This window comes from Sinohyriopsis cumingii, chromosome 8, assembly GCF_028554795.1.
Source record: "Sinohyriopsis cumingii isolate HCF-2022 chromosome 8, ASM2855479v2, whole genome shotgun sequence".
In the NCBI taxonomy this organism is placed as follows: domain Eukaryota; kingdom Metazoa; phylum Mollusca; class Bivalvia; order Unionida; family Unionidae; genus Sinohyriopsis; species Sinohyriopsis cumingii.
The window spans coordinates 53,998,836-54,026,667 of NC_142968.1; the positions used below are offsets into that span (position 1 = coordinate 53,998,836).

The 27,832-nt window shown below is 34.0% G+C and overlaps 1 protein-coding gene across 1 annotated transcript; it reads right to left on the reverse strand.

Moving 5' to 3' along the window:
- Positions 1-27,832, reverse strand: LOC149793544 (uncharacterized). The gene is made up of 7 exons (XM_089969016.1): positions 27,700-27,832; positions 7,828-7,904; positions 5,880-6,197; positions 5,443-5,582; positions 4,847-5,018; positions 1,251-1,385; positions 1-29 (listed from the first exon to the last, which is right to left on the reverse strand). The coding sequence occupies exons 1-7, from the start codon at positions 27,708-27,710 to the stop codon at positions 1-3; spliced, it is 882 nt and encodes a 293-aa protein (XP_089825142.1). The 5' UTR covers positions 27,711-27,832.

A 27,832-nucleotide genomic window follows, 5' to 3' on the forward strand; every position in this document is an offset into this window, starting at 1 on the left:
TTATCCGTAGATATCTTGCCTCTCCGTACCTGAAGTTATATATGCATATAATATTATGATAGTATCGAATTGAGTCAATCAGCAGTACAGAGTATATTTTTAACTATATCATATATATATATATATATATATATATATATATATATATATATATATATATATATATATATATATATATATATGTGTATATGTAGTTGTATATATGTATGTATATATATACAGATATATATCTATACATATATATATATATATATATATATATATATATATATATATATATATATATATATATATATATATATATATATATATATATATATATATATATATATATATATATATATATATATATATATATATATATATATATATATATATATATATATATATATATATTTATTTATTTTTTTTTTAAGCATTAACATTTTTTCGATTAACGTCACTTAAACAAATGTTTTCCTTAGCACTTGTAATAATGGACTATTGTACTTCTATCTGGATCATATAGTTTTTCTCAGTAACGAAAACAGTTCAAAACACGAGGGCTCGGATTTACAAAGAAATAATCACACCTCCCCTTCTTTGTAACCTTCACTTAATACCCTTTCGATCAATTACAAAATATGTTCAATATGCTAAATTGATTTGGCTCTTTCCAGTCTAACATACCTATCTGACGTCACCGTTGTGTACACGCCACCTAGAAACTAATTCTCCTCGTCTGAACCACGATTTTCTCATTGTCCCCACTGTTAAACAAATGTCGTGCGGACAATATTCCCTTGCGTACTAGAGCCAATCTGTGTCGAACGAATTGCTCATAAGTTTTAGACATAAAGATCTGTAATGTCATTCAAGAGTGCCCTCAGATTCAATTATTTCGACTAACAGAACAGACTTAAGATTTAATATTTACTTTTTTAAATTATTATCAGCATGTTCATGCTTTGTAATTTCATGGCATATACTTCTGCCATTATTTCGTTTTATATGATTGTATGGGTTATCTGCCATAGTAAAGAAATTAGAGTTTCTAAAGATTAGGCGCTATACTAAATCCACATATATATATATATTTGAATATCTAACTAGAACAGGACACAACATTTTTTTATTTCTTACCATAGAAAGATCCGAATAACTTACAAAGTGAAGATATGTTTTTTAGATTTGGACTTTTTATCAATTTATAGATTTCTACATGGATAAAAACAACATAGTGCATTTAAAGAATTTCGTAATGTTCTTACCCAGTATCTTTATCTGTCTGAAGGTTAAGAAAGAAAACGATGATGCCAAGGAGCTCACGATTACGCAGATAATCAACATAATAAAACTGTAAGGACTGTACAGTTTGCTCCAATCTGTATCACAACTGTCGGAGACTAAAGGAAATAAATGGTTAGGCCTACGAGCAAACATATCACATATCAGGTAAAATTAAAAGATGTATTATTCCATAGTCCTAATAAGGATGCATTATAACCATCTAGTTTGCATTTTGGAAACGCTGAAAAAAAACTCTAGTTCAGGTGATGCAACAGTGTAGGACCAAGAGTCGTAATTTGATCGTAACATCTGATGAACCACCAAAATATACTATAATAACTATAAAAAGGACATTTTATTACCAAGTAACTAAGACATAATTTTAGCATGACATCTTGGTTTTAATAAGATCCTACGGCTTAGAAATCAAAAACGTATTTGGCTGAGTTAAGGGTTTAAGAAGTTAAACAATTAATCTCTGGCTCACATATATTAAAATTAATTTTCTCCAAGTATCATGTTTCCTTCGTATTGGTTGCACATAACCTTTAATCTTAAAATCACATTTATCATTTGATTGTATAAAAGCTTTTGCTCCGAAGGGAATTTTTATTTTTCTAACAGTTGTACATAACATTTTGCTTATAAGCTGAATGGATGTAAACTTATAAATTTGATAAAGAAAATATGATATTATTTGACCAACGTACATGGAACACATAACATTAAAAGACACGTATCTGCTTTACCTTAGTTTTGCAGCACATACAACGCCGAGCTAAGAAGAGAGAATACTCAGACAGTATGCTACAATATTGTGTTTAGAAAATAACATTGAAAATATTTAAGGTAGATGCGTCTTCGGTATTCACGTCAGGTTTCGCAGCCCTATAGTTCATGAGTTGTATATATGTTGTTAATTAACATCCAACATGTTTCAGCAACGATCCCAAATGTGCACTAAATTCCGCAAGGCCAACGGATAATAACTTATATTAATAGCCCTTAAAACCCTGACCTACCCATTCTCAACGAAGCTGTACACATGGTCAATTTAACACAGTTTCAGCATGATATATGGTTTTCTCGTAACGTCATATACCTTTATAATGTTCAATTTTAATTTCATCTATCGTTTGTTACCTGATATGCAAACGAATGTAATTTTGGGGTGTTTAATTTGCCATTAAAATGTTTGTGATTTTTAACTTATTGTTCTGATAGTTTAATCAGGTAATAACTACGAAACGAACAGATAATCAATATGTAGCTGTAATTGCAACTATAACGAATACAAAGTGGTCACATTGGTAGAGTATGGTAACTCGCACTGACTTTATTTGTTATTTAAGGCAAAAGAGGTGTTATTTATCTCTGGCTTTGAATAAATATGTTTTAGTTGGTTTCGTGGAAAAATCTGAAAATCCAAACATATCAGCAATTACAGTTCGAGCAAATTGCAAGTAATACCATTGAATAACTTTGTCTTTTATTGGTGTTTGCTTTACTATACCTGCTGCTGTGTTTAGTTATTCTTTTCTTGTGTTGATTTGAATGTTCTGAACGTTTCAAAAAAGTCGATCAGGTTCGATTCTATATTTTCCAAAACAAAATTACGTTTGCATAATTAATAAATCGGACTTATTTTGTCTTCGTTTATATGATATTTAGCTACTTTAAATTGCTACAAACATGCAAGTTTAAAAAACAAATATATTATACTAGAGATGTTGATGGTAAGTAATATTGTTTTAATACGTTGGTATTCACTTACCCAATTCAGAAATATATTAATTAACAATGTTGCTTCCAGGATGAAAATATACGATAATGAGCTTCATATTTATGGATTCTCCAATTATTTGTACTACCTTCCATTCTGTACTGCTGTTGGTTTTTCACTTCAAATGGACATAAATAGCTTTTTCAAATTATTTATCCCTTATTAAAAGGTAAGAAAATTAAGAAAGGTGATAAGCATTAAGGATATTTTGAAATATCTAAATATTACGATAAAGAAGAGCAAAATATAATGGATCTATGTTGCCATTAATTGGAGGAAAGTCACTAAATATTTATGTAAGGGGTTGTTAATGATAAAGGATGTTAGATTAGAAAACGAAATAAATGATGTGCACGTACTAAGTGTACATCATATTGTCGCATAACCTAGATCTGTAAATTCGTTTATTTGGAGTCTTTATCACTTGATTGACAATATTTAGTGTTTGCAATGATCCCTATATTATATATTTCCATAAATCAAGACAAACATAGATAGTTAAATTGATTTAGGTAATAATTTGGCAAGCATGCTGATTGTGTGTTCATGCTATTTGTTGGAAGCGCAAGCTATTGCTTTGCCTAGTTCATTGCAAAACCTCATTTGCCCACGATAGGACTTCAAAAGTTGGGAAAACGAGCGCTTGTTTTATGGATGCCTGTTATAATCTAACAATTCGGGCCTTGATTCAACAGGATGTAGGGGAATGTGTGAGGTATGATATGAGGGTCATCGGGGGTGCAGCTGAACCTGGAAATAGTACCAGGTAACTATCACTCAATTGTATGTGTGCATCATTTGTGAACCTATATGTTATCATCTATATCTCGTTTTTGTTTGGTCCAGAGTATGAGACTTCCCTTGCAACGTGTATTAGTATGTAAAATCTAGTTTATAATGAACGTCTGTAATAAAGGATCATTTAATTCTTGTGTTGCTCCTCCGAGATTGCGTAATAGATTAATTTCTTGAAAACAAACTTTGCATCACACGGCAAATTAGAACATCATGCTTTAATTAGATATGTAGGTGTGTAATGAAATGCTGAGTCATCGGTGTTTGTGTTGTTAAAGAGAATCGTTGTTTTATATTATTTCTTAATAGGCTAGCAGGATTGAATAATACAACACAATATGATATGATTTGCAGCTAAAGACTAAATTCAAATTCATTGCAAACATGTGAGACACAGAAGGTATCATTGTCTTATCTTGCTTACAAACATGTATAGGGTTTAGTCACATATCATAAACAAATGCTTTAATATAAACTCTTCCAGACAAATACTCAGCCTGAATATCAAATATATTCTTCTCCTTGCTTATATGAATGAGCGCAACGTATTCGTTGTATACAGATGATTAGCATTATACACTTTATGTGCATGCAATGTCTAATGTAGGCTTCGACTGAGGTCCATCACAAGGGATTTCGCCCCAAATACCTTTCGGCTACTAGTTCACAAACTTCAACCCAACCTCGCTGCCACAAGGCATATATATGTATCCACACTACTTAATGGTCAAACTGTGAAAGAGCATGTAATTCAAATCAGTTATTACGTTACGTTTATATATCCGTGCGGGAAGACAATTATTTAGCAATAGGTTAAATGTAAGATAAATGAAACATGTGGGTGAGATATAGAGAATAATTTATCTGTATAAACATTATATATTAACGGAACGTCTATTTCAATAACATGTTTCGTTTTCTATTTGTTTTCTTCCTTCTTTTTTTATTTAAGAAGGATTTATATACGATTGTAATTTGTACTGCTGACTGAATAAATACCTTGCAGTACACTGTTGCCGGGTTGAAATTGACTTTCATTAACGCTGAGATAAATAGACGCACATAATCGCTTTGAAGAGTCATCAAAACAATCACTGGCTTTTCCTTGCAGACAACATAGTATTTCGGTGCCGTTGAACGTGGAATTCATCTCTATATAATTTCCTTCCCCCTGTCATAAATAAAACATTATGCATATTGCAATGAATATATCAACATTTTATTCATAAGTTTAGATTAAACATTTATATACGGTATAACTAAACTGTGAAATGTTTTTTTTTTCTTTCTCTAACGTTAACCAATGGTGCCTTCGAAACCAAAAGAACTAACGATAAAACATTTCCTAAAGATGAAGATGCTGATGAAATGAACTTTTGGATCTTCACTCGTTTGAAAGAAACCAAACTAGCAAACCAAATCAATATGGACGACATGTCAATTATCAATGGTGTGTTTGTTTAAATTTTCTTTCTTCCTTTTCAACGTACGTATAATAACATAATATATCTTCACACACATGTTCCTGTTTGGTTTTTAATAAGAAAAGATTACGTTCTTTATATTTCATTTTCTGATTAAACAATTATAAGTACCAAAGTTTCGAGTGTTCTGCTTCTTTGCCAAAGTGATGACATCTGTGGTCTTCCACAGTTTGATGATGAGAAGTCACACATGAGTTTCGAGGTTTTATCCAAAACACTGATCTTGACCATGCACATGGACGTCGGTGGTTCTGTATAAATTAAACAGTAACATTGTACGATAAATTAGTGTCATAAATACCTATTTGGTCATAGCAATAATGCAACATGCAAACAATTAATCCAATATTTAACAATTGTACTTTCATGATAGAATTTCGAATGTTAAATATATATTTTAACCTACAAAAACCAATAGGTTTACTTGAAACATTTATGCATGCTCTGACGAAGCAATGGCATGCACATAAAATTCCTGCTTAGAACAAATGATTTGAAAAAGTCAAAACCACCTTACAACAAAAACAAACAAAAAGCACATTTCTTACCTAAGACTTGCAATGAAATGCTTTGCATACTCTCGCTTGTAGACCAGAAAAGTACAGGAAGCAAGGTAAATGTTCCTTCGTCATCTAAGGATATATTTTTCAAGCGAATTCCTGATCCTCCTAATCTCACTATTCTGTCCTGATAGGGATGTTCAACGCTAAAACCGTCTTTAGTTGACTCGACACAAATCAAGATGTCATTGAAATACCACTCCAGCATTCTTATTTCTTTTCCCTTTACATCAAATTCCCAGTTCAGGTCGATAGTCTGCCCTTTACACACGTTTATTGTCCTGCGGTTTGTAATCCATTGTAGCTCTAAGAGACAAAATCTGACATATGTATCGAAACAATATTCTCTGTCAATATTAAATATTTAAACAATATTGATGAACAACTTTCATCATCTACTCTTTTGCAATTTCAGAGGACGTCACCAAAGTAATAAACAGTTCACAATTATGTTTCTTCCATCATGTCCTGGTTTGGCTAACATGAATCTGAAACACTCTGTATTATATCTAATTTGCATTTTTGAGCTTGAATTTAACTTTTGTGATAAGTTTCATCGTATGAGACTTGTATATATAGATGGTATGAAACTTCAATCCCGTCAAGAGTAAGTATAAGGGATGGATAGAGGGTTGTGACCATTAAGTCATTGGTTCGATAATTATTATAAGGCCGTTTAAAGCCTAATTATGCTCATAATATTTGCATAACTTGCAGGGCATCAGAAGTAGCACATTAAAAACAGGACTTCAATTACTTCAGCTTGAAACCGATATTTAATACAGCAGTTGTTGCTAGGCGATAATATGTTCTTTGAAACCCTGAGTAATTCTTGAATGTAATTTTAGTAAAGTATATATAAATGTGTTTCGCATAAGATGAGAATAAACATACCTCGTCCTTCCAGTCTTCTCAATGTCTGTAACACTTTCACCTATAATCCAGTCAGTGAACACCTAAACACACCGGACAAAATACGCTCATGGTCTGACCTAAAATTGCTTCATTTATCGCACATTGACCTTTGTAAACTAAAGGCATAGCAAGTGGAATTTTATATTAGTAATGATATTATAAATGTTTCGTCAATTCACTTTTCAAGGTGGATTATATGTTCTATCACTTGCTCTGTGACAATAGGGGACTTGGGAGTAAGACTTATATTAGCAAGGAGAAAACAAGGTTCTAATTTCCAACGGAAAATATTCCAAGTTACCATTGTCGAGAGGGAATGCGTAAATACATAGAAAGACATCAGGTCAAAATTTTAACACATGACCTGTCACGTTATGTGAAGAAATATATATATATATATATATATATATATATATATATATATATATATATATATATATATATATATATATATATATATATATATATATATATATATATATATATATATATATGTGTGTGTGTGTAAATTATTTAATCATTGCAACAAATTTCAAACAAAAACCAATCTATACAACTACTTAATTATTGTTTGTGACATTCAGTATTCCTTCGGTGTGATTTCTTTATTTCAAGATGTTTTCCAGAAACTGGTTTTCCTTCTTCATAGAAGTGTGTTTTTTAGTAAAAGTAGTAAAAACGGTTTCCTCCGTTTAGAATCGATATCACTTAGAACGTCTGATGGGCACTGTTTGCATATATCGACATAAACGTCTCTAACAAATGGAATGAAATTTGTAATCTCGATTAGTTAGAAGAATACAATACAGAAAATGCTAATGCACGCTCGACAGACACAAAGGGATATTAGTCCCAAAGGTGAGTTAAAATACATTGTAGTGGTTGTCAGGATCCAGTTCTTTGGAAGCACTTACTGAAATTGTAATGGTATAATATACATAATTTCAGTTTAATATCGACTCATGTCGTACCGATATCTTCATGTAATTTGTAGCTACGAGCGCATCAAGATAACGCTTACCTTCTAAGGAATTGATACCCCGTGATGCCAGCATATCCATTAAAATGATGCATGAAATAAGATTCGTCATGGGTTGTCTGTAAAGAAGAGTGCTTGTAATTGATGACCTTTAAAAAAAAGTGAACTTGAAAATTAACAAGACACGTGAGGTTCTATTGTGTTTAGGGTACGTTATTGATAAATTTGGATTTAATGACGGGGAGGAAGCGATAAATCATTACTAAGTAAATCTGGCCTCAGAACTCTAAACACGCCAATCAAAATATTTGTTTGTTTGGTTTTTTTTTTTTTTTTTTTGCATTTAGGTATCAATGTACAAGTACACATTTATAAATGTATCTGAAAGCCCTAATGTGAGAAGAGTTAAAACTTTGTATAGCGCCTAATCTTTAGAAGCTCTAAACGCTTAAGTCATTAGAAAACACCTATAACATAAAAACATATCTACTGATATTATTACAGACATCAAACACCATGATATTAAAAAACATAAAACATGCTGGGAATATTTAACGTAGGGAACATTATTAGGTCTTTAAATTTGTTCTTGCAGTCGAAATCAGTGTGTTATAAGAGCACTTCTGAATGCGATCACTGTGTATTTTTGTCTAAGTTAAGTGGGCAATTCGTTCCATGTTCCTGGGCCCTGTTATGCAAAAGAACGTTGTCCATATGACTTTGTTTTCGTAGTGGGAATAATGAGTATACGATTGTCAGAAGAGGAGCGTAAGTATCTTGCTGGAATGTTCACATGGATGAGGTCAGATAGGTATCTTGGACTGGAGTCCGCCAGTGAAACGTAGCACAGCGAACAAATTTTGTGATTGATTCTGGATCGAATGGATAGCCAGCATAGGGTAAATGCATGGGGAGGTGTGCTCTAATCGTGATACTCTAAGTATGATCCGAGCAACTGTGTTATGAACTTTTTAAAGTTTCAGAAGTAGATAATGAGATAAACCAGACATAACTGAGTACAATAGTTCAATCTTGGAAGTACTAATGAACACAAAAGTGTTTTAGTGCCATCAACGGCAATTTATTTTGCGAATGGAGCCGATGCGTCTCAGCTCAAGATATGCAGCCTTGTATATTGTCATGACATGTTGGTGCAACATGAGACCAATGTCCAGAGTGACACCTAGGTTTCGTACTGACGGTCTTAATTTAATGTTGTTGTTACTGATATGTATTGTTTAAGGTAAAGGATGGGATTGAGAAAGACTGTGTATTGTGATCAGAATGGCCTCATTTGTATCATCATTCATCTGTAGCTTGTTAAATGTTATCCATGATTTCGCATCAAAAATGAACCTCTCTACACCTTGGATGGTAGCATCAACTTCAGTTGGGTCGCTAGAATTGTAAATTTGAGTGTCGTCAGCGTGCATTTGGTGAGATACTGGATGATGATAAATGACACTTGAGAGCGGCTGAGCTGAGTGTATAGAATGAAGAGAACAGGTCCAAGAACAGACCCCTGTGGAACACCACAACATATGGTAACTGGGCTGAAGTGTATTCCATTTGGAGACACAATTTTTGTCCTGTTGACCAAGTAGGACTTGAACCACAGTAAGGCTGTATCATGAATGCCAAATACATGCTGGAGACGGGGAAGAAATATATCATGGTATATTGTGTAAAATGCTACAGACAAATCAAGGAGGATGAGGAATGTAATCTTTTCGCTATCCAAATCATAGAGAATGTCATTAACTACATTTAGTAGAGTAGTTTCAGTACTGTGGCAAGGGCGATATGCACAATGTACATGGCTAAAAAGATACAAGTTGGGATAGAACAACCTTTTCTGAGATTTTTTATATGAATGGCAGATTATAATATGGGTGGTAGTTCTTTAAATCGTTATGGTCGAATGTTGGTTACTTTAGCATAGGCTTTAAAGTGACGGTTTTGAAAATTGATGATATGTCCCCGGACGAGAAAGAGGTTTCAATAACATAAGTTAGTGAAGGCAATACTGGATCTAAGCACTCAAGCAGCAGTGATGAAGGAATTAAATCAATTTCACAAGACTTTGGTGCACGCTTCATCACGATTGTAAATACTGAATCCATAGAAACAGGTTAAAGTGCTGCTAATGGTTGCCGCTAAAATTATGTTTCCGCACTGTATGGTTACGACTAGTCAATTGCAACTGTGTTGTCAAGCTTATCTCTAATGGTTTGTACTTTGTCACGGAATACATTTGCAAAGACGTCCGGAGGATACACTAGAGAGAAGGTAGTTGGAAGTGGTGTACAGTTGTTCCTTGACATTAGCTTGTTACCAAGCTCGAAGAGGTCTTTGCAGCTGGAACGTTCCATGATATTAGTAGTGTAGTGTGCTGATTTCGGTGCATGGACTATTTTGTGACAGTATTCTTAGCGGTTTCATAGATTTGCTTATCAATAGTGAGTCTGGTGGAAAGCCAACGCCTCTCATCTTTACGGCGGCTTCTGTTAGCAGTATGGAGCTAGTCCTTATCACTGCAATACCATGGAGAACACTTTTGAATTGATACTCTGACATGGTGGTTGGGGCATGTTTGAAGAGCAATGAACGCATGCAATTATCGAGTTGTTATGCTGTAAGAGGTAGGCAAGTTGTTAGGTTTGCTTAGATGTCATGCATTAGTTTTGTTCTATTTATCATACGGAGGTTTCTCTTAGTAGCAAGTAAAGGTGGATGGTTAGGGACTGATAAGTCAAGATGGCATATAATGCAGAGGTGATACGATGCAAATTCATTGGATACCAGGGAAAAATGTAGAATATTATACCGTTAGAGCTTGAAACTATTAATGGAAACTATAATTTTATTATCAGGTCTATGAAGAATCCATTCTAAAATCTGACCATGTTTATGGGTGGGATGGTTAACTGTTTGAGGTTGAAAACATTAATATAATCTATGAATTTTGATGTGTTTGGGTTTCCTGGACGGGCAAAGTACAAGTTGAAAGTTATGTCGTGGTTAGGACGTATGATCATGGATTTCTTTGTGACCAGTGGGTGTTAGATCTGCGCACTTGAGCTCATCGCCTGATGTTTTTAACCATGTTTCTCGCAGGACAAAGACGTCGATATTCTGATTGTTCATACAATTAACTATTTCTGTGCGCTTTTTCGGTGGTCGTACTGATTGGGCATTGAATAATGCAATACACAGAGGTAAATATTGGATAGTTAATACAAAGGTTGAAGATTTCATAGGGATTTGAGTTAGGTTATCTAGATTAACGGTCGAATTTTTAAATTATTGTTATTGAGCCGGAAAGGTCCTAAGGTAGATAACTGTAATTATTCGTCCTGTTCTACGCCAGAAAGCTTTGAAACAATGTTTCTTTTTTCACTTCGGTTTACATTTAAGTAATGACGAAAGTAGTCCCAGTTCGTTTAGTCTAGAGTACACTCTAGTGTGGTGAGCCAAGGAGTGGTCATGTCAAGCAATTAATGAGGTTCCATCATGGCATCAACGGGATGGCTGGCAAGTATCACGTGATGACGGTCTGTTCAACAACAAAGGGAGTATTAGCATTTGAGCAAGAGAGCTGAGAAAATGTCAAATTGTTCTTATTTCCTAAACAAGGAGATTAAGAAACACATACGAACTTAACAGTCAATGCAAGGTGAACACAAAAACGCAGACAAAGACAGACAAAGACAGGCAACAAGCGCATATAAAATAAAAAACTGCACAAAAAAGCAGCTGCTTCAAGCCATTTAAGCGATAGCGGTCATCTTGTCGATAAAAACATTTTAAATTCTCAAGTGTTAAGGAACGAATGACTAGTCTTTCCCAAAACATCAATAATATATCTAATTACAACGCAAGACAGATACCCGGATATGGGTCAATCATCTGGTAAAACCTAATTGATATATGCAGTTTTCACGTACTCCAATTATGGCCTCGATTCCTTTTTAAGAATCTTACTCTGGAAATAAAAACGTTATTTACTACAAGACTTACTGGTTTCTGAATCAGGTCTGAAATAGATCACCATTAGATGTCTCTATAAAGTTGTTTACTTCAAAAATTCAACAAAAGAAATCAGTTAGAACTGAACTATATATCAAATCCAGTAAATAAAGTTACGATACAATATAATGTAATGGGATCAGAAAATTAAACCTGACAAACAATTAAATTAAATCAAATATAAATTAAATCACATATACATAAAAATTAAAGATGGCTGGTTAGGGCTACCCCTCACATTGAATTTAGAAATACCAAATATGAATATATTTACAACGTTCACAGAAAATTCTGACAAGACTCGCATTGTTTTAGTAATTTGTCATTTTGCCAGTAATATACATTTCGCTTTAAATATATTATTCATAACTACATTTCTATTATACCATCGTTCTCCAGAGAGCACTTTCAAAATAAGACAGTAGAAGGGGAGTCGATGACTGTTTCATGAAAAAAATATATTCATTATATCCACACACAATACAATTTGATCACTGTAATCCCACATTATTGAATCAAATAGATGCTGCATTTATACTCAGAATGTCGATAGCATCGTCTTCAAGCCAGATGATCCAAAAGAATCGATACATTCTAAGCTTTGGTCGCTGGGAAATTAAATGATTACTTAATGGCTTCCTGAACGAAGTCTGCTTAATATATTACATTAGGGTTTAAAAGGTCGTATTTAGCACACAATAATATATTCAAGGAAGCTGTGTATTAAATAAGAATTAAAATCTAATGAAGCCCTTAAGAATTCATTTTCATAATGATTAGTCACGTTTTCAAACTTGACCTTTTACTTAGCAAACATCTGCCCAGTAAGTAGCTGAAAGGGCAATCTCGATATTATAAAAGTGACTCGACGTGTTTCCTCTTCTCTGGTAGAGCAGTTACATTTTAGTCGGTCCAGTTAGTTATGGCATGTCCGTCTGAACGCCTGTAATTGACTGGGATTCCATCTTTAGTAGGTGGTATCTAGAATGTGCAGATGAAATTCAATGAGGTTCAGATGAATGACATCCCTTTTGAGAGAAGCATAACAATGTCTTGCTGCATCGCTGATGTTATGTTTTACAGCATGACTCGAGTTTCAGGATTTCAAATCACATCCAAATTCACGGAAGGTTTGGTACAGTCAGTCATGTATCTTATATGTCGAAGTCATCTTTCTGGGTCAGCGTCTGTACTGTCAACGATCGTTGTCTCTTCTCTATTGGACATTTTTCTGGAGAACAGTGTACCCATCACATATGTGGTGTGCTCAGGAAGTAGCGCTCATGTCTTATATACTTTCCTAAGTATTTAGCGTTCAAATTCTTTATGAGTGAGTTTTCTGTTAAGACAATACCTAAATCCTCGTTTCCTCAATAACCGGTATAGGTGTCCTGTCCATCGTGAGTTTAGGTTTAGCATGATGACTTAGTTACTGACATTTTGAGAATATGAAATAAATTATCATTAGCCCAATGTTTAATCATATTTTATTATTATTTTCTTTCAATTGTACTCACATGCTTCGATTGATAACATAAAAGGAAATCATCAACATATGGGGGAGCAAACTACACCAGGAGATAACACTTGGTAGTGCTATTAAGTTTAAGTTTGATGTTGAAAGATGTTACAGGTCAAATACTGCCCTGGGGCACACCCATCTCTTGCACTTTTAAACATATATATTAGAGAAGGTGGAATCCACTTGTACTTTGAATTGTCTGTTTGAAAGTTTGATACAAAACGCGGTAGACAGTCTTTTAGACCTAGATTTCATATATCATTCATTATTCCGTACCTCTTTGTTTTATCACGGGTTTTTTCTAAATTAAAGAAAAGAAGTAATACAATTTCAGAAGACTTGGTAATTCATTATTCTGCAATCTCGATTGGTATTAGGGCCATATCGAAAGTCACTTTGAAAATGAAATAACAAATTATTAGTCTCCAAGTATCTAACAAGTAGAGAATCGATTATTCATTCCATTGTTTAACACACGCATCACATGAAAGCAATGGAACAGTAGTTAGTAGGTTCTTTGTGGGTATTTATGATGCTTCATTCAATATTTGTTGTACATTACCAGTGATACGTGAATCATTGAAAATTTCAAAAAAGAGCGACTAAAGATGGTCCATTTAGGTGATTCAAAAAAGGTAATGTATTTCATTAGGTCCAGCGAATGTATCATGCGCCTTATTATAGGTTACATAAGCTCCATGAGTGGAAACGTTCTGAGATATGTGAATGTTGTAATTGTGTCTTTACCTTTTGGCTTTTTAAATGTCTGCTTGATAACTAGACGATGGTGAATTTTAAGAGAAACTATCAGCAAGTACATTGTCTATGACATGTTTAGAACTGAAGATTTTATTGTTAAAATTCAGATGTCGGAATGATGCTTTTCTCTTTATAATAATGTTTCGTGTCGTGTCCCTCTGTTTTCTTCTCGAGGAACCAGCCTTTAAAGTAGAAATCTAACTTTCTAAGATGTTCGTGTTATAGACTTTAATTGCTCGCAGAGCTTAAATTTAACTTTTCGGGCTTTGGCAATTATTAAATTACTAAATTCTCGGCATTGTCTAATGGTTTTATGTTACATATTTAAGTGATCATTATTGTACAGCTTCGATGAGGACCTGGGAATGGATTTTTCTGCAATCTTGATCAAAATAATAGTAAATTGTTGAATAGGATCATACACGTTTGGAAAGGTATCTCTGTCAAATCTGAGTTTACAAAGATTATCCAACTTGGATCAGTCGACCTTCTTTAAATACCAATGTGGAACTGGCTTAGCGATGGCAGAGTTAATAATCCTTATAGAAATGGGAAGTGGTCACTGCTGTGAAAGTCATAAACAACCTTTCAGTCATAATCGAAGAGCAGCAAAGTAGAACAAATTGGCAGAGTGATGCTCATATATGTACCCGTTCCCGGTTGTAAATATTGCGGTGATTTGGCATTATATAGACATAAATTGTGTCTAGGAATGAAAACCTCTTCCTTTTTGCCTCTGTCATTTATGTAATTTGATCCCCACAAAATGTTGTGGACATTGCAATCCCCAAGTATAAAAATGGGGCAGGCAGTCCCTGGACGAGGTTGTCTAAATCATTTGGTAGCAAATCGGTGTTCAGTGCTACATACATGGAACAAAATGTAAAGTAACGCTTACATAAATTGATTGTAAATTCGCATTTAAAGGAATAATGTTATGTGTGACCCTCTTTTTCACAATTACGGAAACTCATCCTGAGACTCTATCAACATTTAAAGACTAGGCATTACAAAGGAAGTAATTTTTGAGTCTGATGTTGTCAGAAATGTTTCCTGCATGATTGGCAGTGGAGATTCATGCTGACTTACAAGCAGAATAATATCAATGTAGTTGGTTTTAGGTCTTCAACAATTCCATTATATGATGGTGTTTTTCATTATTAATTAAATATAATTATGATGTAGTAACTATGTTAGACCTTTTGCGTGGAAAATCGAGACGTTGTATTCATCAGGAGGAAGTACGAGGTTAATTTTTTATCGTTGGCTTCGAGCCGCCTTGAGTACATGAAGCAGTCTTTATGCATCCATGTCCTCGAAATCTGCATCTTCATTGGATCATCTGACCCCTTGTGCTGCCTGTTATGGTTCTGTTTCTTTTCGTTTGGGATTGGGATAATGTTAAAAGCTGTCTATTGGCTTATACTGTGTGACGTTTGAAAATATCGTCGTATTGGGTAAATCTATGTTGTCTTTGGACTGTTCTTTAATATGCATGTAAAGGATGGGTTGTGTAGGGAGATTAACGATTCCACCATCTATCTGGCCTCTAGAAAGGGATGTTTACTATATATTTTACCCTCTGAATTTCCATCCCTCGTTTCCAGGTTCAGTCTTTTGAATTTTGTTTAGACCTTTGACAAAGCTTACACAATGTTGGGTCGCTTTACATTCTGCTTCTCGATGGTTTGAGTCGCCACATCATCCACACACAGGAAGCTTGAAGCATCTGCATTCGTGGTAACTATACTTCTCACAATGCAATATGTAAGAAGATTTAGAATGTATGCCTCAAGTGTAACCTGCAAACCCCACCTTTTACTACCTTAAAAGTAGTTGTTTACTAAAGGTAAGTAAGATGGTGTTGGTTTCCTGCAATTGTCCGTTACCTTTGATACGGATTCGACGAATTGCAGTGGCACATGGTTTCTTCCTGCTTACGATAATTGCAGTGTTTTTGACACATTTTGGTATGCCGTCTAATCCATGTATAGTTTCTCAGATAATTAAATGGAGATAGTGCGGCAGATGGCCTCAGTGTGTATGAAGCCTGAATGACCATGAATTGTTGAAATGACTCCACGCTACATGATTCATCTTCAGAATCCGTTAAAGGTTCGTTTTTAATATGTATTTTAGAAGATTTGTATTATGTCATTTTATTTATTGATCACATTTGTTCGCCCACCCGCCAAGGAATCCAACACGTTGACTTGTTTCAAGTGCCGGTGATGCACAGGTGTTATACCCAGTAAGTAATATAACATTCTCATTTACTGTTGAGTAGCGGCTTTCTATGAAACCTTATGATAGGAGAGGGAAAACCAAAGTTAGATTGTAGAGGCAACAGTGATATCAATAGAGATATAAGAAAAATAAGAGAAGTTATTGAAGACTGCCTGAGCCTTGACAAGACCAGCTGAATTCTCGAGTGCAAATAGTCTAGAAGAGGTGAAGGCCAATGTAGTGAATTTAATTGGAAAGTCTCTACTCCACTACTAATATCATTTATTCCCATAGCAACCAATTTGCCTTCGCACAGTCGCCTCTTACGACATGCAACGAGGACGCATCTGGCCAACTTTACAACTCGGACCCTTCCGGGCGAACATAGTGTCAAATAGGGATTGATCAGTGCGTCTTCAATATCCCTGACATGAATTTCTTCTAATACTTCTCTCATCGTATGCGATAAAACCAAATGTCGTTGGCGCTTAGCTACTGCTTTCTAGTAGGTATGGTGTGCCATTTTTACGTGGTGATTGATAATGCGAGTATCAGTTAACTAAGTTAGGTCTCTCTTTATATATAGCTACTCTCTCTCTTTATCTCTGTGAATGTCGCAATGTCATGCCGTACATATAATTTTCATTATTCAAAGGATTACCTGAAATAAAAGGTTATGTTAGTTTCGCCATTCGTAAAAATCACAACGAAATATCGCAATCAGCTTTCAGCGTGGCTATATCGTCTGTCCAATATGTCATGAAAAATTAAATCGACAGTCCTTCCACCTTTCTATAAGTGCAGCACATAAAAATGATATTTTTACAACAGAAAAAATCATAACGTCAGACTAAATCCGTTAGCAAATTCCCCCATACTCCTCCACCAATAAATATGCCATAAAACGACACTGGAAATATGTGGAATGCCAACGAGACACTAAACCCTGATTTGTTTCCAGGAAACGATTGGAGGCGATAAAATATGAGAAGGTGTTTTTGCGAGAACAGATACGCCCCTTGAACGATCCACGCACACACACAACCTACGCAGTATGAGCTCATGGAGGACTCGTCATCTCTGGCGTATACCACCAGCGCCAACATATTTGGTTCCTATAGCGTACTTTTTGTCATGTCGCTGTCTACAAAAGCTTATCAAACTTTCTATTTTACATTTGAACTGAGTGGTGGTATCATTATCTATTCCAATAGGTGACCAATTCAAATCTCGTGGCTTGTGCAAATGATGGTGTGATGGGCCTGTGATTTTGACTGACCACGCGGAAATCCTTTAGATCGCTGCACAATCGAAGTCACAGTAACTGGAATCAACTTGGTGAAAATCCACAGGAACAACAGGGTCCGTCCATAGGAGACCATCAGACTCATGTAAAAGGGGTCATGATGACCCAAATAAATAGCTTTGACCAAATGGTTGGCATTGCGAAAATACAGATCCTCGACAAGCAGCTGTGCGTCCCTGTTCGCTTGCAAGGGACGTCGTTTGCGGTGAAAACTTGAATGTAGACACGCAGGCAATAGGAATCTTGACCAGCTTTTTCATTATGTTGCCTACGCACATATAACCGGTGGCCCAGCAAAGTAATGGAGCGGCAGCTTAGCAGCCCTGATGAACAGTTGGCGAAAACATACCGACTGTTGGTGAACCAGTATTTTTGTCAGCATGTCATCAACATATGCTAATTTTGGATTTGGAAGCATGAGAGCGCTGATTAGATTGTCATTGAGCTAAGGCGTTATCCCAAACATAAAATGCGTCAGTAGTGAAAATGACATACTAGGTCGCATCTCTCTCCTCGGTGAACACACTAGCGTTAATGGTCAGGATCAATTGCACAATGGCTTGCTCCATCAATGATCTTGGCTCCGTCATTGCAGGGGTCATACAATTCCGGGAGATCATCTGATCTGTGTCCACGTCCGCTTCAACACCATCATCCGGTCATATAGGGATTAACAGCTAGACGTCATCACCTGCATCCCTGTCATGAAACTCTTGGTCGCGAATTAACAATTAAAATTCTAATGAGCCTGCTAATCTAGGAGATATGGGCCTGTACCTAAAGCTCGACGGCCATCAAGAGTTTTGTCTAAAACATCTTGGGCAAAATCAGGCATTATTTTATGTCCCCAAAATGTTTTATCTCCTTACACGTTTATGGTCACATGTTTGATGTGATGGCATGTTGGGCTCTAACCATTATTGCTTTTCACGGTTGTGCCCTTCCAATTCTGCTAGTCAAAAAACCTATTAATATGGTTGGCCCTAAGCAGCATTTCATATATTCTCCCACAGATAATGTATGTATTAACATAGTTCGCACTGCTAACGAAATGCTTAAAAGAATATTAAACCAAGAAAAATGGAGATACAATTACATTGAGGGTTTTAAATACGATGCATCTGAATTACAAGTGGTAAAACTTGCAAGTGACAAATCTGCAAACTAAATAACTTGGTCGTAATGTTATCAGTGTATATTGATGACAGTGAAAATTAATTGCAATTATCAAAATATTTATCTTGGACCATCCACTAAATCATTGAAGAATATAATATAATAATGCATGTTTACGCCCATCATCAAAGTAACTACAAAGCATGCTGACATAGCTGATTGCGTAAATACCAAAAATGGCTGTTATAGTTATGTGATTGGTTAGGCAGAATTGAAGAAGATTTATTCACGCTAAAATGTACCAAAATCAATGAAATGTTCTTATTCAGTAATGACTTGTGTTATGTATATATATATATAGATATATATATATATATATATATATATATATATATATATATATATATATATATATATATATATATATATATATATATATATATATATATATATATATAAATTGTTAAATTTGTATTGATGACTGCATTGCAATGAACATGTATTGCAATATATTTTACATGCATATGTTATATTGTACGGTATTAAGAACATACGATTGCAATAGGATCTATAAATACATGATTACGTACGAGTTTACAGTAACAGTTAATAAAATTAAATATATTGATATGTTTGTGGCTGTTTCCCATTGGACACGTAGATCGGTAGGTTCTTAGAAGAATGAAGTTCTTTCCCTTTGGATGGGGCAGATCATTTGGGTTCGTTTACGTTGTAGGATACTTGCAGTGTCACGTAAGAGGTGGTGGATAACTGCGTGGTTTATCTTTTCCACCTGTATATAAACCCTCGAGCTGAAGAATTTTCTGATTCTTATATATTGTGTTTTGGTTGTAACACCAAGTACGCAGACGTATTTTGTATTGTTTTAGGAGTTGCATGAGAGGAAAACAGATTTAAGTTAATTATTCATTAGAAATAGAAGGTTGTTATTGGACTACAGTATTAATCTGAGACTGCTGTGAATTCTTCGAAGGAGTTCTGGGCAATGCCATTTTGACACGTTAGCACTGTCGGCAGACCAGTACATTCAGAGTCTGACATTTATATGGGACATTTCATTATTTTTTACCTTGATATAACTTTATATGATCATTTTAGATTCAATTCATAATATCATAACTTCCTTAATTTTGTCATTTTATAACATTTTGATAATTAAATTGTTTTTAAAAAATGTTTGCAATCGTTTTGGTTTTGCTGCGTTCTGATACTTAGTATTTAATCGTACGCTGCGAGATTGTTGAGATATCATCATTGCAAATCATGTAACCTTGGCAGTGCCTTTACTAAAACAAATCAGTTTTCATATTGTAAACGATCTATTCCGAATGCAAAATAGATCGTTGACATAATCCATGGCACTGCTCAAAGTCCAAGTTTATTTTTCTCAGCGGTTTGTTCATAATTGCTATACATTACTCCCAAACATGCGTATTGATTATAAATCAGGTCACACATATGGCAGCACTGATCTGCTAGAGAGTGAAACAAAAGGGCATAATGATGTTCACTGCGTAAATAGTAAATGAAAGTACTAAAAACTGCTTGTATTCTGAAACAAGTAACGTTCTAATGATGTCGTATTTAAAAAATATATTAACTGTATTCTTATAAATTCCTTTCAAGATAATATTCTCTCCAACCCATTATATTATTCTCTCCTGCTAATATTTTTCACCCAAGAGAAACATTACTTCCGTTCAACGGCCTTTGCTCATTTTCGACAAGATCAAGTAAATGCATAAATGAGAGACAGAGAGACAGATATAGCATTTGTGAGAGAGAGGAAGTAGGCATTTGAAGTATGATAAAAGTGGATAGAATAAAATATGTTTAACTTTGATATGGAATGTCGTTAAAACGAGAATTTCCCAGAGGTCAGAATACAAACGTTGTAGTGCAGAGATTGAAGAAGATATAATACAATCATTTAACATTTTTTCTATTCAACAGCTTCCTTCAGTTATTGTTCTTTAACAGATACTCTTTCTAGCCAGCAAAAAAAACAACAGATAAGAACCAAACCAGAACACAGTTACGTATGAGCACCTTACACGTAATCGGCTATATCAAAGTGAGTATTTACCATGGCTCTATAGACAGCTTTTCTCAAACTAATTTGAGGAGAACGCTAGTCCGATTCATGACTAAAATATTTATCCCGATATAGGCAAAAACACTTTACGTCAGTCCTATATTCAAGTGGCTCTGATATTTATATAACAACAATTGTTCCCTCGTGCAATCTTTACCCCATTCACTTTTTATGACGATAACTAAGCCCAATAAAGCGGTGTCCTACAATGTTTTATTACTCTATAATCAATCAATATCATCAAGCTATTTCTGAACACTTTTTCATATTTGCACTGACAATTATTTTGATTTAATCCACGTATATATATATATATATATATATATATATATATATATATATATATATATATATATATATATATATATATATAACCGTTTGCCACCTGCACAAATAAATAAATACTAGGATCATTTGTCAATGGGTTTAAAAATACAGCTGCCCATTAAGTGCCATAGCTGTGGTACCAGTTTTATATTGCGTGGCTACGCTATTGAAGAATTAATGAGTCATATGTGTGTATATAAGGTGTTCTTGATTGTTTTAAACAGGTTCCGAACAATAGATCCTAATAGTTTCAATATGGAGAATTGACGGCTATAATAGAATTTGCTTCACTGTTCGTAATAAAAAAAAACTACATACCTGTAACGCATGTCATTTCAGTCCTTTCCATAAATAGAAACACATGATTTCGATGTGAAACTTATATTCCCCATTTATAACTTAAATATTGTAGAAACGTGCTGTAATACATGTCGACAGATAGTATCAGCTAGAGAACTATCAAGAGAACTAAGTATAAGCTATGATCGTTACCAAAACCCAATAAACCGGTGCTCTACAATAATTCTTACTCATTCAATATGATCAAGCTATTTTTGACCACTTTTTCATATTTTCTCAAAGAAAATTATTTTAACTCATGAATTTAATCAATCAGAGAAATATAAAGGACTGTATTAATATTATAAGTTCGAAACGAAATTATATTTAAATTTTAAAATATTCGAAAAAACGAAAATGAAAACGACCAGATATTTAAAATGTGTCCGTCTCGTCGAAAACAAAGCGTATTTGGAAATTTTAATCAATATTGCATTCACTAAAGTATTCTTAATAAATATCAGCGAATACGTGGACAGATAATTAATTGAAAACAGTAAAAATCATATATTTATGTCGATACTTTCAGGGAGTATGCATCGTTATGGAGTTGGCATTGAAGTAGAAATGTGAGTGACAGCTATGAATATTCCATTCAGTGGCAAGGTGAAGTGAGTTTTGTTTAAACCATTAGGCATTTGAGTATTAGTTTCTTTTGATGCAGAAACAGGTTGCAAATAAAGTCCTAAAAACCTGGAAAGTATATTTCCCTAAAATGGTATAGAAGCAGCACTGTCAGAAGAAACACAATGAGACAATTACACACATCTGATGCTAATAACAATAATGAAAATAATGTCATTGACAAATATTATGATGCATAAACTGAATTAATATTTCTGTCCCTCTATCCATCACTCCACCCACCACAACCACCACCTTTCTCTCTCTCTCTCTCTCTCTCTCTCTCTATCCCTCTCTCTCTCTCTCTCTCCTTCTCTCTCTCTCTCTCTCTCTCTCTCTCTCTCTCTCTCTCTCTCTCTTTCTCTCTCTTTCTTTCTCTCTCTCTCTCTCTCTCTCTCTCTCTCTCTCTCTCTCTCTCTGTTCAATGTTAGGTATTACCGCATATCTGACAAATGCACAATACACAGATTCGCCAGTTCCTATTTATGACTTTTAGTATGTAAAATTATGAGTGTTACTCTACAATCTTATGCGTTCCCTTACATATAACCTTGAGCAGAGATGTAAATATCGTAATCTTGCCGATATTCCACGTTTCTTTAACCATCCAAATAGTCTACATACTTTGATTTTGAAACATACAGCTACGTGTTATGGGATATTTTACTAATGGAAATATGTTGTCAAAATAACCAAACTATATAACCATTTTTCCTAATCCAATTGGCATCACATATTCATCTGTAATGAACTGTGTATTACCAATATAGCCATTAGCAAGCTGCAGCTGATCCAGTGCAGCTGAGTTTCGGAAATATGATCAACAACAATGACTACTTCTAAATATCAATTATATGTTTGTGTGGATGTATGCAACTGAATAGATAAAGAAACCCAAAACTAATGAGGGCTTGCAAGAAAGTAGGTCGTCATATATCAAAGCGATCTCGAGTAAATTCAGCTGCGCTCAACTTGTTTGTAATGTCTTTGTTTCAAAGCCATGTATAAATCCATTTGTTATATAAGCGATACCATTTAGATATTTTGCATGCCTATTGTGAAAACTATTCCTACTAACATCCATCAGGTGTCTCAATTAATGTAATCAGATACGATTCTGCACTCACGCTCCAGTTGTGTTCAGTTCACATTGACGCCAAATATTACATACACAGTATTATTCATTAAAACGTAACATAGGTCGTCGCTAATGTAAAATGTCTATATTCAGTGTATGTATGAGTTCGACTAAGAGTGGGTGTGCTGTATGAATAATAAAAACGCGCAAAACATGAATTCTATACACAGTATGATCGTTTGTACCATAGGGGCTCGTATAGCTGCTTACAATTACCTGTCAATCATACATGTACTATACATTTGTGTTTACTTGTTATACGAAATGTATGACGCATAGGTACATTGTAAGAAACAATACCAGTCCCTGTGTTGTGTACGGTTGCTTAATTTAATGTGAGGTGATCATTCGGTTAAGTGAAGGTCAAAATGTTTAAGTTCTCAACGCAATATGCGCGAACTTTATATTAATTTTATTGAAGGGATTCCCTTGCATTCATTGAACACAGGTATGTTGTTGAAGAATCATGACTTTTTGGTTTCAAAGGTTTGGTACACCTGAAGGAAATCGGAAATATCGAGCCATATATCGTAGCATTGTATGGGACACATCAGATCGCACACAAACGCACACAAACACATGCATACATACATGCATACATACATACATACATACATACATACATACATACATACATACATACATAGATACATACATACATAGATACATACATACATACATACATACATACATACATACATACATACATGCATAATGTTACGTGTTTAGGCTCGAATAAACAGTAATAAAAGAAAAAGTGAAAAAAAAACAAGCTTTGAAAAATTTAACAAATATTTATCACCCTGGAAAAAACTCTGGAAAAATTTGAAAAAATAAGAACTTGCGGTTTTAATAATCAAATCCAAAAATAATCCAAGAATAATCCACCAACAAAATGTTGAAGTCATAATAATACAATTTTCTAATGAATTCAAGTTCAAGTCCCGACGAATAAACCAAGATGGAAGGCAATGACGTATACTGTAGTCAGTATTGCGTTGTATCGTCTACAGTTCATTGTAGAAGCACAAGAAATAAGATTCCTGTGTTGGAAATCCGAATACAATATTTAAGAAATTTCTTTGTTCAAGAATTCTGTATGAGCACTGAACTATTTCCAGTGAATCGAATACTTTTCTTAGAATCCAAAACATCTGAAGAAAAATTAACATGAAACTTGTAAACTTGAATCAGCAGAAAAACCAATTTACATGAATTATTTTGAGCCCAGACTAGGACATTTCTATCTAAGCATCACTATTAAAACTAACTAATGTGCAATTTCGGAAATCCCAGAATTGCGAAATGTAGGCTGTTTACATAAAATAAATCACGTAGCCCCCGTAGGACCTTGATAAAAAACCAATAATTTTACTCTAAGAATATAAATTTAAAACGTTGTTTACTTCAGGAAAACTATTTCCAAGTCTAGGGTCACGTATGCAAAACAGCCTCGATGTAATCATTAGTATTCCCACAATAAAAGTAACAATGAACGTGTTTACGTGGCTCTTACTAATTTTAAATTAAGGCCAAGCACTAGGTCTGTATAAGACCTAGTTATGTGATTACCATTAACTCTAAGGTCAAACTAATTTCTGGAAAATACCAAATTCCTAGTAAACAAGACTACATTACATTGATATGTAATGAAATAAAAATAAAAAGATTGTAAAACTTACAAAAACAATTAAATTAAATCAAATATACATAAAAATACACACATACATAATTATCATTTCTATATTGTACTTATCGTATTTTATTTATACGCAACTGAAACTAAGTTATTATTTTTAGGAATAAATCGGTGATTAAGATTTGTATGTCTATAAATATAAGTCTGGCATTTGCATTGTTCAGAATTTAAATTAACGAAGCAAATGGCTACAGTAGATACTTATCCAAAGATTTGTCACCGCTAAATATATAGGAGGTATACAATAGAACATTTACAACTGTGGCTATCGTGTACTCAAGTCATTTACGTGTGTTAAATAATCAGTCAATACAATAGATTAGATGACATTGCCAGAAAACGCCTCAAAGTTGACAATGTTTATATGAATAGTATCGACTATTGTAGTCAATTCAGCCTGTACCTGTCTATTAAGACACCGCAATGCTTGGCATTTGAAAAGAGTCAATTGTACCAGAATATTCTGTTCAAAATTATAATAAGTTCGGAAACACCGGATACAATTCCTGTGTTTTTTAATGTTTATTAACGGGGCAATGGAATTTAGATATTGTCAGCATTTCGGTTGATTAATTAGGTCAGGTTTATAGATGGTTTTACAACATTCAACAAACAATGTCAGTAAATGACAAGATATATTAAGCAAACTAAACTGATCGTGTAACAAAATAGTAAAGTTCAGCATTTTGTATAAAACAAAGCTGAAGAGGACCAACAATTAATTGGATGTAATGTGTTTACAATTTCTCGTTTATGGGGAAACGATCATTAAAGATCTTAGAAACAAATTATATGCATATGAATTTCTTGAGAATCTCGTTCTAGCGGCAAGTTTATATTTGTATTTCAGACGATAAAACAACGTATGGGACAACTTGTTACGGTATACATGTCCATCTTTTATATAATGTACTTGTTTTATGATTCTAAATGATACATAGTAAATAAGATTGTCTGGGTTACAAGTTCTCGAAGGTCATGTAGTTAGTCTTCATATTCACATTTAGAAATCACATTTTCATATGCAATTAGGGTATAAATGTCGGACATTTTTGTGCACTTGTGAATATCTCTTCTTACAAAAAAGACAATCGTTTCCTCTTGATACAAAATTGGACATTCGACCAAAACCAACACCTCATTCAATGTTTACATGAATGCCATATCGTTGCGCAGAATTATTCGACGCACGGAATCGGCCGCCTTAGTGGTGCATATAAATGTCCATGACCATGTTCCTTGTCTGAAATACGTCGACATCTCAATTTCATTTTAATTTTGGGTGAACCATAATAATATATAATTTTCCTTGCTTATTTTAAAATGGAATTCGACAGACTTAATAGGTCTCTCCTTTGGTACAAATTGAAAACGGAACGTTTGAGTGTTATCAGAGAGGGCAACAGCAAACCTGGTCACAGTTTTGATAGTTAGATCTTCATTAGGTCACTTTATCAATATTATGAATGCATTTTTAAATATTTTCTGTCATAAATTGGCGCCAAATAAGGCTACCATTCGTTTCCCTAATCTTCATTTATATTCTTTAGTAAAAATATGGTTCAATTATAATTGCTGACCTCGAAAGCGTGCTTACTATAATTGTAGCTAATTTGTTTTTTTTTTGTTTGTTTTTATACATGGCGTATTTACACTGTAATATTTATATATAAACTATATTCTTCAATCAATGTTAACTGACTTGGAAACGTTAATAGTGATATAAAATAATGATCATTGACAACGAAAGACGCGAAACATCTTCAGTTCATTTAGGTGACAAATTGATCGAGTTGGTCAGGTCTTGTAGACTCCTCAAATTATATATTACAAAAATGAGACTACTTTAGTGAGCAAAATGTATTCGCGATATGTTTGTAGCATTTTAAAGTATGCATAACTGACAAGCAAATAAAGGTGTAGATTATTTGATTGGTCATTAGTTGCTGCACTACAAAGCTGTTCTGCTATGTGGGGATTCTACCATGTAAAGGAAATCAGCATTATGCATCTGAAATTATATTTTAATTAAGAAATATTCAAATTTTATTTCGTTTTACTGACACTTACAACATAATACTCGCGTGCAATTCTATACGTTAGCAAAACATACCCAAGTGGGGTGATTTCCTGCAGGTCCTGACCATGTGATCCTACGTGTCGTACAATTAAATTGCATTCATATCCTTTCAGTCTCGTCCGTGCGCTTATGTTGTATTTTCCCCAACAGTATTTTCGATGAATACATTTACTATTAGAGGATAATTTAAGAAACATATCGAACAATTAGATAAATAATGTGATTATTCTCATACAATTATATCATTGATTTTTTCTTTTCTTATACATGTCTGAATATTGAAAGTTAGAACATCAACGACCGTAATTATATAGTGTTTGCTGCGTCAGCAAATATGTGAACCTATATGGTACAAAAAAACAAATAAATAAATGAAGAAAACAATTAAGGTACATATGATATGCCATATAAAAACCAGTGTCTGACCATTTGCATGCATACCTAGACACAACAATATTCTTTATAAGTTGTAGGTTACAGTAGTCATATACATAACACCTTGACTCCGATATGGCAGAAGTAGGTACTCATTTGTCAGTACTTAAAGAGGTGAGTTTTACGTAACATTTGACTTAATAGTTCATATATATTTTAATTTTTTTAAACCGTATAACATCTACACATTGTACGTACCTTCGTGTCATGTTTACTTTAGTCTCTCTTTCTCAGTAAAGATGTTATAATTTTCATTCCGAAAGTAGGTCTTAAGAATGTACCTTTTCTAGTTCATTATGCAAGGCCTGTACAGATACATATGATAGACAAG